This window comes from Lycium barbarum, chromosome 9 (genome assembly GCF_019175385.1).
Source record: "Lycium barbarum isolate Lr01 chromosome 9, ASM1917538v2, whole genome shotgun sequence".
Classification (NCBI taxonomy): domain Eukaryota; kingdom Viridiplantae; phylum Streptophyta; class Magnoliopsida; order Solanales; family Solanaceae; genus Lycium; species Lycium barbarum.
Genome location: NC_083345.1, coordinates 8,753,540 through 8,766,389, shown reverse-complemented (window position 1 = coordinate 8,766,389; position 12,850 = coordinate 8,753,540). Strand labels below are relative to the sequence as shown.

At 34.6% G+C, this 12,850-nt stretch overlaps 1 protein-coding gene across 2 annotated transcripts; it reads right to left on the bottom strand.

The window, feature by feature from the left end:
• Window positions 1–7,773: 7,773 nt before the first annotated feature.
• LOC132610015 (uncharacterized) lies at window positions 7,774–12,770 on the bottom strand. Of its 2 annotated transcripts, none has more exons than XM_060324269.1 (7): window positions 12,588–12,770; window positions 12,413–12,499; window positions 12,014–12,114; window positions 10,886–10,955; window positions 8,593–8,620; window positions 8,374–8,434; window positions 7,774–8,171 (listed from the first exon to the last, which is right to left on the bottom strand). In XM_060324269.1, the coding sequence occupies exons 1-7, from the start codon at window positions 12,588–12,590 to the stop codon at window positions 8,063–8,065; spliced, it is 459 nt and encodes a 152-aa protein (XP_060180252.1). In that variant the 5' UTR covers window positions 12,591–12,770; the 3' UTR covers window positions 7,774–8,062. The 2 variants fall into 2 exon arrangements, with proteins under 2 accessions (XP_060180252.1, XP_060180251.1); XM_060324268.1 differs by having other exon boundaries at window positions 12,413–12,504; window positions 12,588–12,763.
• Between the last annotated feature and the right edge of the window lie 80 nt (window positions 12,771–12,850).

Here is a 12,850-nt window from a genome sequence, read left to right as displayed (position 1 = left end):
AATGTCATAAAAAGAATCTTGCATGTCAATTCACATTTTGAGTACACAACATTGTGGAGAGGTGCGCATTTAAAATTCAAAACAGAATCATCATACATGCCATAAGTTACTCACGCCACCACCATATAAGTTAGAATTATTCTATTTTACCTAAACAACAACCTAAACATCCCAGGTTCAACAGAAACTAAACACCCTTAGAAAAAAGTACCATGGCAAAAAAAAGTCGAGGGGAGTAAAACTAACACATATATACAACAAAAATTAGCTAGCCCATTCCCAACTAGAAATCATGCATTGTCCCTAATGCATCTAAATAAGCAAAAATAGAGGGTCGGAACTCCCTGGGCGCATTAGGCACACTGATCATCCTGAGGCGTTGCCGCCTCTGAAGTGGGAACTGCAGCATCAGGCTCAATAGCCGAAGTCTCGATAGCGATGGGCCAAGCAGGGGGGAACAAACCAGGTAGGTAAGACCACTTCTGCAGGTGTGCTGCTAGAGAAAGTACTGACAACACTACTAGTGAACGGTACCGAGTGACTATCAAACCGCGAGTTATGCAAGGCTATTTGCATATGCTCTTTCTCCTCTCGATGAAGCCGAGATGCAATAAGCTCATCTTCTTCCCCTTCAGAGGTTTCCATTTCATCCCACTTTCTCCTATCTTTATTCTGTCGTGGTGATTCATCATCTTCCAACAAATTCACGACGTTCACTAGAGTTGATATGTCCATTTTTTTAATCGAAGCGGGATCCATTCATGTCTGCAGCACATGAATAACAGCTTTTTGCTAATTTAGCTCAACCTAAAATGTCCTTAGATCAGCAGCAGGACCTGTTCTCTCAAGCTTTGTCAATCTCATCTCGAACCCATCAAGTTGAGCATGTATCTGCTGGTGAGACTGCTCGGTGGACACCCTCAAAGGCCCCAAGGCTTTTTCGATCTCCTTACCCATAAATTTCCTTAGCTCTTTCGTTATGTTGGTCACCTGTTGGTCAGCTCGTTCTGCTTTAAGGGAAAATTCTCCGAAATTCTGTCTGTTAAAAAGAAAGATCCCACCCAATGGCCGAGCTGAGGATGTACGAAGCGCAACCGATGAAATCTGGCCCACAGAAGAAGTAAGGGCAACAATAATGGGTGGGACAACAGAAGTGGATGGTGCCTCAGTGGTGGCATCACATGTGGCCTCAAGAATGGTCTTTGTATGTGGCTCAACCTATTTTTCTGACTGTTCTGGTAATGAATCACCGGTACCGTGCAAAGCACAGAGTGTCTCATCCTTACTCTTCATGATATCTTGGAATAATGTTTTTTTGTTTACTTACCAAACGCTAGAAAATACGTAAAAAGCCCACTTCTTTTACAAAATATATTGATATATAGGAAAATTTATTTTCTTCGATTGATTTGCGGTTTCTTCTCTTGTTGTAGTTTGTTATAAAAATATATGAGAAGAACTTTTTGCATTCTTAAGATAGGAAATATGTTTAATCTGACAAAATATTCTTAAGGACAACCTCCTTAATAAGCCTTAAAGCTCAAGAGTTATAGGGATACTTAAAAACATATCAAAATTTAACTACAAACAAATATTTTGTCTTGAAAGTTCAAACAGACAACAACTGTTTGCTTTAATTAGCCGCCACTCTCCATAATATTTTGACTTCTCATTTGGCTTCTTAATTTATAGATAGTCTTCACTCTCCACACAAAAGGATATGTTTTTCTGATTTATTAAATTAAAAGATTTAATTCAACCATTAATTTGATAAACATATTCTTTTTAATTCTTTAATAGACTTTTGCAACAAGCTAATAATTAGGGGAAAATGCTACTATGTATTAACAGTTGTTATTACTGGTAATTAGTAAAACATTTTTCGATAAACTGTTACATCAGTTCTTATAATTCAGTTTTCATCATTAAAAAGTTTCTTTTACCAATTGTATATGGACTATTTGGTCGTGATGTCTGTTATTAATTTCGTGGGCTAAATATATTAGTACTACTACTTAACATGAAGTTGTATTCCCGTTAATAACTTTTGTTCTTAGAAAAAACAATTGGAAAAGGCTAATTGCATTTATTGGTCCCTCGAGTTATGCCAGATATAACAAAACTTTTAACACTCAACATAATTTAAAAAATGACATAAGCTTAGATATCGCTCGACTAAGTTTACACATCATTCGGTAAGTGTAACATAACATCTCACAAGTTATGTCGGACACGACAAAACTTTCACCACTCAACATAATATGAAAATACTACACAACTTATGCCGCATAACTTAATTCCTACAGAAATTGTGCCGAGCAAGAATAAAAATGTTACAGAACTTATGTCGAGCGAAGTAGGTCTAAATATTTTCATTAAAATGAGCAGCATGGAAAAATAATAATTAAAGACCACAAATATCAAGGGCAAAAATTAAAGACCGGTGCGTTTGAAGGGAGTCCGTGCAAAAACTTCTATTAAAGCGGACTCAGACGGCTTAGAACCGATTGGTGGTGGGCTGGGGGGGGGGGGGGGGGGGGGGGGGAGGTGCCTATTATAAAATTTGAGACCATCTATTAAGGGCAGAGACACAGCCATCCAATACCACCAAGCGTCATAATATATCAAAACTCGGTTGCCCTTATTCTATTCAAACTAATTTGAAAAGAACCAAAAAAAAGACGAATGCTTAGAATCTTGTAATTACCATTTTGAAAAAATCGCTAAAAATGTCGTGTATAAAAACTGTATGAAATCAGTATATCTCGCTCAAAGCTTAAAATTTTGCTCACATTTTGATTTCCCATTTTGTAACCATTTTAAGGGTACGTAATTAGGTCATAGCAGACTATATACTTAGATTTTTTAGCGTAACGGTGTCCATTGCAAGTTCTTCACATGTAATTGGACTGGACTCATGGTTTGCCACCCAAAAGAGAAAGCGAAGACGAATGGCGTGTTTGATACGTGAAGATTTTTCTAATTTTCTTATATTTGTTTCGTCAAAATTTTTAGAAAATATTTTCTCAAGGAAAATAAATTTCTTGAAAATGAGAAAATTGACCTCTTAAGTAAAAGTAGGGAAAACTGTTGGGTTCGAAAATAATAGGGCGTCATATGGAAGCTAATAATTGCAAATATTGAGCGACGATAAATCAAACGACAAAGAAGATATACTAAAAAGACATAATATTATAATATATGATTTGGTCAAGTGACATACTTATTGAAAAACTAATATATAAAGCATAAAAACCTATTGAGAGAATAATCTCTTCCTAAACAAGACAATTTAATGACTAAATTGTAGATATTATTGCGCTGTGTTGTATGAGAGAGATTCTTTAATTTATAGAGGTCCAAAACCCTTTTCCTCCAAGAAAGAGGTTACCCAAATATGGAATATTAAAATTTTCCTTTTGGGAAAAGTAAAACCAAATATGGTAAACTCTTTGCCTCCCTTCAAGAAAAGGTAAAATTTTAATATGGTAAGAAAATCAAGGCACCTACAAATCTCTCCTTTTGACTAGAATTTTCTTGACAAAACTTGATCCGTCTTCTTCACATAATCTTCATCACTGCTGATTGCCATGCTTAAAAATATGTTAAAATATTATGGGTTAAAAATGGTTTAAAAAATATTTTGTTTTATTTTTAAAGATGCAGCAGTAGGAATGTTGAAAATATGGTCGACTCTTTTTTTTTTTTTTTTTTGACAAAAATCTTCATTATCGTCGAGTTTGCTGCAACTTGAACTGATCCGCCTTGAACCTGTTTTCAACCTCGTTGAACCATTGACTCTGATACCAATTGTTGGGTTCGAAAATAATAGGGCGTTATGCGGAAGCTAATAATTGCAAACCTTCAGCGACCATAAATCAGACAATAAAGAATATATAAAACATAAAAACCTATTGACAGAAGAAGCTTACCCTAAAAAGACTCTTTAATGACTAAATTGTAGATATTATTGCGCTGTGTTGTATGAGAGGGATTCTTCAATTTATAGAGGTCCAAAACCCTTTTCCTCCAAGAAAGAGATTACCCAAATATGGAATATTAAAATTTTCCTTTTGGGAAAAGTAAAACCAAATATGGTAAACTCTTTGCCTCCCTTCAAGAAAAGGTAAAATCCAAATATGGTAAGAAAATCAGGACAAAATCCTAACAAAAACAAGTTTCATAAGTGGCATTCCACACTGATTGTCTCTTCTGCACCCTTGATGAGTCGTGAAATTACGCGATATTCGACGCTAATTCCTTAAGCTTTTGTGACTCCTTAAGCACTTTTGTTGTTACTTTTTGTGTTTTTATGTTGTTTTGTAGGAAAAGATGCCCGGAGAGCATAAAAGAGCAAAATGGACCAAAATAGACCAAAATGAAACAAAATAGAGCAAAACAAGCCAAGTAGCTGAAATGAGTGATCGGAAGATACCAAGTGAAAAGAAAGTCAAAAAGAGGTCAAACTGGACATTTTTGCAAAACTGTCAAAACTGGACAGTTTTGCAAAAACGGGACAGATTTGCAAAACTGTCAAAAGTGGACAGTTTTGCAAAAACGGGCAGAATTGCAAAAACAAAAATATGGGGGCAGATTTTGACATTTTTTGGACTTGGAAAAATTGGGGGGAGCTACAAAAGAGAGGCTAGGGCAAAACATTTTCCATCTTTTGCCATTTTGCAAGTTTTGGAGGCTAGGGTTTTCACCTACACCATTGGAAGAGAAGATTGGAGCACTTTAATGAGATAATTCTTAAACCTTTCTTCAATTCCTTGTTTTGTATTGAATATTTTAGTGTGTAGTATTTCATTTCTAGACTTGAATCTCGTTTATGAAAGTATTCTTGATTAAAGTTTGGATTGAAACTCTTGTTTTGCTTATGTATTGAATGATTTTTATTGCTATTGAAGTGGGTCTCTGTTGATTTAATTAATCTCGTTCTTGAATGTTTCCAAAGGGATTAGCTAACCCTAGGACTCACCCATTTACTTAGATTGAGCTTGGAAGAGAAAATCTAGGTTGGGAAAGATTAATTAACAAGAATTTGGGTCATTAAACTCATCTAATAACTTGTGCTCGGAAGAGGATAGTTACTTGAGGTTAAATTGATTGTGCCTAATATCACACTCTAAGGCTTGGAAAAGCTTAGAGTGAAATTCATTGATTTGGTTGGAAGACTTTCAATGAGATTTGAGAAATCATTATCTATTGACACAAACCCGCTCTTAGTTGTAAAATCATAAAATACGTTGGATCGTTACTTGAGTGTAATTTCCTATTATCCAAACTTGTGGCCATTGATCATTTTACTTGCTTTCTAGGTTAGTTTACATTTCCGCATTAGTCATAATTTTCTCAAAAACCCAAAATATTATCTATCGTTTGGCTTTAGCTTGGTTGGTGAAAGTTCCTTACTTTCTTAATCGCCTAGCATATTGTTTCCTGTGGGATCGACCCCGACTCATAGTTGGGTAAATATATTGCATACGACCGTGTACACTTTCTCTTTGAGGAGTGTATTTGGACGTTATCAACCCTCCAACACTCCCCACCCCATGCCCCCTAGGCCACCTTCGCGATCGACCACCCCCACGCCTCTTCCTCCACCCCACCCCATAGTGTTTGAATAGATTATATACAAATGCTTTTGGGATAATTTTTCTGGTTACTAACCCAAAATGAGAAAATAAATAAGAAAATCACTTATTTTGCAGCAAAAATATTTTACATCAAAAACATTTTCATTCATACCAACACACCCGAAAAGGAAAAGTAAAAAAGCATAATTTCCATATTTCGCAATGTACATTATGATTTCAACAATAGAATTAGATATGATTAACCTCATGGCTCTTGAAACAGTCTAGCAAATGTTGTTTCTTAATCACTTTGACATAATCTCCTTAATTAAATAGATTTTTGGATTATTCAAGTTCTCAGGAAAATGGATATTATCTGAGTAAATCCTAGTTAAATGAATTCTACCAGTTATGGGATCATACTTGTATGTAATTATATAAATCCAAAATATCTTACAACCGCACTGGCTTATCAAGGAGCTTCACATTATTTCATATGCTACCAAATCTTGTTGACGAGGTTAACGGTATAAAGTCATCGACCGACATCATTAATGTCTAAAGAAATTTTTATAATGACTTCCCCCCGTCTAAGTATTGGTTATACGAACGCCTTATAATAAGCATTAGACTATCTAATTTAGATAACAACATTGTAAACCATTTGTGTTGCTATCATTTCTCCTAATACCATTTCAAAGCTTAGCTAGCACGTTTTGACATTCTGAAACTAGATGTAACTAAACTTCGTTGAATTCGTCGTTCGATAATTATTGTCTTTGTCTTAGGTTGCAGTGGACCATTTCTTGCAAAAACTGTTTTTCACATGCGGTAATTTAGTGATTAACTTTATCTTATCTGCTTGTGTAATTGAATCTGCTCTTTGGTTATGCTTACGTGAATGAGGAGGGATATGGACAAAGAGGATTTCATATAGTCAATCCCAACTTGTTGTGATTGTGGTGTATATAGTTGTTTTTGTACTGTATTGTTCTGGGATAAATCTAGGATTTGAACTTTATGAAATTGTGTTCGGGATGCTACCGCCATTAATTTGATTAGTTGGGTTCAAAATCAACTATTTACAATTCAAGCAAAAGTTACTGAATTAGGATGAAAGTTACACTGTACCTCCGCCCCTGCTTACGTGGAGGTACATTAGATATTTTTTTTACCTTACTCTTGAAGTGGTCAACAAATTGAAAATAGCTCTTTGATAGACTTCCCTAAATTTATATTAGATCGGTCCATTCTATAAAATTTCTGTTTAGTACTTTTACATATATAAATAGCAGAGTATGGACAGCTTAAAGCTAAGTCGCTTATTAATTAAGTAAAATGCTAGTGAAATACTGCCATTAGAGTGACACTTTCTTACCTGGTAAGAAAGTTGAATATATCAGCTTATATTTTTAAAAAGGCACTGGGTAAAATCTTGCTAGGCTTTCACAACTAAAAAATTATGTGCATTTAGTTTTTCAACATGGTGACTCCAAAATTTTCCTAACCCATCAAATTCAACGATGTGATTCAATGGTTTGGCGCTGAATCATTCAATGTGTAGACACGTTCGAAGTGAATTACTTCTAATATATTATTTGGCTTTCACCCAGTGTCCGCTATCCGCTTTGGGGCCCTGTTAAAACTGGACTCGCACTGCTTAGGGCCCATTAAAGGTGGAAGCGCTGCCTATCAGATTTATCCATTCACAAAGCTCGAACCTGAGACCTTTGATTAAGCGTGGAGGGATAATATCCATCCATCACCACCAAGTGTGATAGTATATCAAAACTCGGGGTTGCCCTTATTATTTTCAAATTAATGTGAAGAAAAAGAGATCAATGCTTATATTCTTGTAAATACCATTTTGAAGAAAATTAATCTCTTGACATTGTCATACTGATATCTTGATTCCATCTGCATTAAAGCGACATCATCTATAGATGGAAAAGTCTTTGAGGGTAGGTTATACGGCTGATCCAATGACCTCATTTGTTTCCTGTCTTGCCAGGAACCTGATTTCAGCAACAACTTTTTGGAACGGTGATATGCGAGCTAGCTTGCCCACACCTCGACTATTAGTTGGGAACCTACTAGCTCTCACCAAAGTATCGGATAACTCAGTCCACTAAGGCATTTCAGCAACACATTTTCAGGCACAAACTAGCACCAAATAAAGAGTTGAAAAACTAAATGAAGCAATCCAGCATCTTATAGTAATAATGACGAATTCAAAGAATAAAAACAGTTGAAACCCTGTGTTATTTGTCAAATTATATTACTGTACAAATTAAATCAGAGCAACTACTCTGTTTACGGAAGTTCTTGGGCACATCCACAACCACTGCTAAAGCTAATCTAGTGAGCTCGAAACTAATCAACTGCATATATAGTTGTGTAGGATTTTATTTAACCACGTGATGATACAACACTATAGTACAACAAACTACAGCACAAAGTTTTTCAAATAAAGTTAGTAATAGCTATCTCAAGCTTGAATCTGGATCATCGTCATCATCAAGATCCAAGTCGTTTGATATTCGGAACTTCTTTCCATCTCGTGGTCCTGCTCTTCCCTTCTTCGGCTTACCCCTACATTAGTAGTTGGATGAGGTATACTCATAAACATCTTGGAAGAAAAAGAATAAATATAAAGAAGTTGCAGGATTATTTTGAAAAGACAGAAATATTGTATCGTCCATCCTCAATCCAAGTATCTTAGAAAATAATAGGCTTAAACGTTGTAACAATTCTAGTAAATGCAAATTATCTCTTCATAAAAAGCAGAACATACTGTCCGTTATTTGCAAAACCTCCAGCCCTCATTCGACCTTGAGTAGGATCTGGTCTTCCATCTGCGAAGAAAAACAAAACAAATGATCTAAAACTTCTCCAGGAACAATGAAATATCGGTTAAAACCTATAAGGTCTATCTAAGTTTGGCTTAGTGATATTCACCAAAAGAAACCTGCAAAAGCTTTATATTAGAGTATATGAAACTAAATAGACTAACCTTCACGTCCAAGTCCAAGCTCTTCCGCCTAAACAGAAATGAATATAACAGCCGCATCAGGCATCTACTAAGACCAAAGATGTGCTAAGTTTTAAGTATACACATGGAGAATGTATCAAATCAGTTGAAATTAGAGGTAGAGCAAGATGATTCAACATAAAGATGACAAGATATAATCAGATCTACAAATTTGCAAAAACATGCATGAGATATTTATTTATTAAAAAGAACAATGGCGTCCTGTCAGCACAACTTCGACTTCGAATTGGACTTTCAACCATTTCCCCCTAAAACTGTACGTAAGCAAAGAACATGAAAAATGAAGAAAACTTGTTTTCCAATAGTGAAAAATTAAAGAAGCTCTGACGACTTCAGAACAGAAAAATAGGTATTGGGATAACTGCAGGTACTTTATATTGTTCAATGTAGGGGTATTGCAATTAAATCAATAACATTGATTAGACTCTAGAACTCTAAACCATCTCCAACTGAAAAAGTAATTAATTGCTATCGAAGGCATATGTTAGTATCCATCAATAAACAATCATCAAAATCTGTTGATCCAAGAGGAATGCCCCTAAAGAGTTATCTGAATTCCCCGTCCACCATTCATGCAATAGTATGGAGAGGATTTAAATTCTGGAGAACATTTCGTTACAAAATAAAGCATGAACTTGGGCTGAACAGAAAAAGCAAAAGAGAAAACGGGAACGGGGGTGGCAAGAACTATTTCAATTTCTTGGTCCATTCTTTAGGGGTGCGCATTGGGGAGTTTTATTTGCATTATGAAAATTTCCGTTTAAATTTTTGGGTTTCGAATTAAAGATATTACAATCCAAATTCAAAATAAATAAGCTCGGTTTGCTTTAACCTTTTAGAGTTCATTTTCAGATTATTCAGTTCGGTTACTTCGGATTTTCAGTTTAAGCCTACGAGCTGTGTTTCTTCTTCTTCTTCTTACAAAAAAAGGAACCTCTAAATAAAGTATTCATGTCATATTGGCTTAATAATTTCTCATTCCCACTACAATCTTATTACATTTTGGTAATTGTAAGTACAAATGCAAACTCTTGATATAAGAAAGGTATTGTAAGAAAAAAGAAAGAAGAATAAAGTAAAATATAATATGAAAAGAACAATATTTTACCTGTTTTAGGACCCGTTTGGCCATAAAAATTATTCATTTTTTTTTTTTTGGGAATACTACTTCACTTTATTTGAAAATCAGTGTCTAGCCATGAAAATTTTAAATCCAATCTGAAGTTGTATTTTAAATCTGAAAAACAACTAATAACCTGTTTTCCAACTCACTTTTAACTTTTGAAGCTATATTTAAGTACATTGAAGTATGAACATCATTCTAAATATCCTTTGCAAAAGGTATAACCAAACACAACTCCATCTTCAACTCCGACTCCATAATTTCTAAATAAAATGAAAAATACTTGAAATCTATGGTCAAACGCCTACAAAGTTATCAAAGTTAAACTTGAAAGATGAAATCCTGTCCTTGCATGGGCAAATGTCCTTTCTTGAAGATTTAATATATGTTGGGGTTGGGATTGGGCTAATGCCTTGTGAGTATGCTTGGTTTTGTAGATAAGGGGCTAATGTCTTAATGAGTATGCTTGGCTTTGTAGTTAAGGCCTAAGGGCCAAATATAAGGTATACAAAATTCAGATTTTCGAATATCCAAAAGTTTTCATCCCAAATCCATAATCTTAAAAAATAATATCCAAAAACCGAACAGTAATCCGAAAAACCGAACCAAACTGAAAAACTCCAACTTCAGTTTGGGCCAAACTATGCCCACCCCTACTTTTCTGGGCACCCTATTCCCACCTCTAAAGCAAAATTTTCTTGCTTCACCTTGGCGTATTTTGATGTATCAATACTTCAAAAATCTATTCATAACATAGCTAATGCGATGAATATTATTATCATCAACCTAACAGTACACAAATTATCGAACTTAAGGCTTACCTTAAAGTTTACCTTAAATGCATGGTTTAAAGAAATTGTAAACAAAATCATGATATGAGATTCAGCGTTATCTTTTATCTTTATTCTTTCTGAGTTTTCTTTTTAGGGGGTATGGGACAGAATGTTTTGCAGGACTTGTTAATACCACACGCTTTAGGAGGATAAGCAATGCAAAACACGGTTGAACACTATTTTAGTCAAATTGCAACATCATAAGCATCAAGAATAAAGAACTTACCAAATATCAGAAATAAACAGAACAAGTAAAAGAGTCATAAAAACAAAAGCTCTAGAGAGTTCAAATACATACCGCTGGTGAAGTGACTGAAGATAACGAGAATAACCTGTCTTCAAGCTGAAATTTTCTTGACCTTTTGAGGCTGCCAAATGACATAAAAGTGAAATTCTTACAAGCAGAATCCTTGGAAAATGTCTTATAGACTAGATTATGAAACAAACTATCACTTCCAGGAAAGGAAACAAAGTTCTAATTCATGAAAAAGCAAAGTCAAATACTGGTCACAGATCCAATTAAATCAGCCCAAATATTTCGGTAACATGAATGCATGAACCTAAATAATGCACCAATCCTATTCACAAAATTCAATTACAGTATAGATTTGGATCAAAATTTGAAATAAAAATACTCAGATTTTTTAGATCTAGTTAAGATATTAGTCAGGTCATTAAAAGTTTGTTTACTCAGGATAGTGCGTGCCGTGTTCCGTGTCGGGACGAAGTTTAAGGGTTATCAGAAACCTTAAATTTACCAGAGAGATGAATAGTAAAGAGTCATGGAACCAGTAAATTACTTGAGTCATGTTTGAAAACTTTTTTTTTTTGTAACGTTAGATGCAGAAACTGGCCCTTTTTTCTTATGGTCATTTTTTCACCTAGCCAAGAAATAATGGCTTTTGTGAGGGCACATCTACTTGTTGATCTATGCTCTACCAACCCCGTACATTCAGAACAAGGATATTCCTATCTAGATTATTTCCATTATAGGACCTCAGCACTGATTTCCGTTGTCATCATTATCTCAATACCAGGTGGAAATTAAGCAGTTATTGAAATAAGAGCCCAATGATCATAAAAGAAGAAACTAATATATACACTAAGTCAATGTAACAAACTGCTGATTCATACAACAAAGTTTCCATGACCTATTCTATCAAGCTATCATAACCTTATGGGTTGCTGACGAACCTTAATAACCATCTACACGACTAACATTATTCTGGAAGCCGATTCTTACCTTTCATCAATCAAGGATATGCGATATTAAAACTTTAACAATTGAGGATACTAAGCGGCACATGAGCAAATTTTGGTGAAAAAATGAGACGCTTTGCAACAAAAAGTAATCATTCACAATAACCATCAGTTCTGTTTTTAAACTACAAGAACTTGAGCAGATAAACACTGGAAAGGTGTGTACTTTGCATTCTTATTCGATGTTGATAGAAAGCTTTCGAAGCCTTTTAACGCATTCCCAAAGGTGCCCGTTTCTTGCAAATAACTCGTCTCTAGCTCATAAACCTACATAAAACCAATACACATATTTTAGCTTCCTATTTGAACAACAAAAAGGAATAATGCCAATAAGCAACAATTTCTCATAACTCATGACACAAGCTGCAGATACTCGAAATTACAGCAAAAGCTTAGTACCACAACATATCAAACTAGACATACAATTTTTCTAGAAAATTCAGTAAAGCAGCACTAAATATACTAATATCCAATTCGAGAGCTTCTTAAAAGCAACAAAAAAAAAAAAAAGAACTTCATAATATGAAAACAATTAAAGAATTGAATAAAGATAGAGTCTTTTTACTTGTTTTTCAACATTTCTTAGTTCTTCTTGAAGCTTTTCTCTTTTGTTCAACAGGGTTGCAAGAACAGCCTTAGGATTTGAACCTCTCTGCCCTAATGAAAATAATTCCAAATTAAAAATAAAAAATAAAAAAAAATCCCCAATTTTGATAAGGAAAATTGAAATTAGGGTTTACCATCGGGCTCCATTTTCGCGGCAATAATTTGAAGATAAGCTGCAATTTAAAAATTTAGCAGCTACAACGATGACTTTATCAGTGATATTCTTGAGTGTTTACAAGAAAAATGTAACTTATCTTTAATCATCAACTAAAAAAACTGATAATTGAAATGGGCCTTAGAGAAAATGATAGACTCTGAGTAGTTGGGCCGATTCAATCTTTACAAACAAGAAAATAATGTTTGATGTCCAAAAAGCTTCTATTTGGGGGTCATTTGA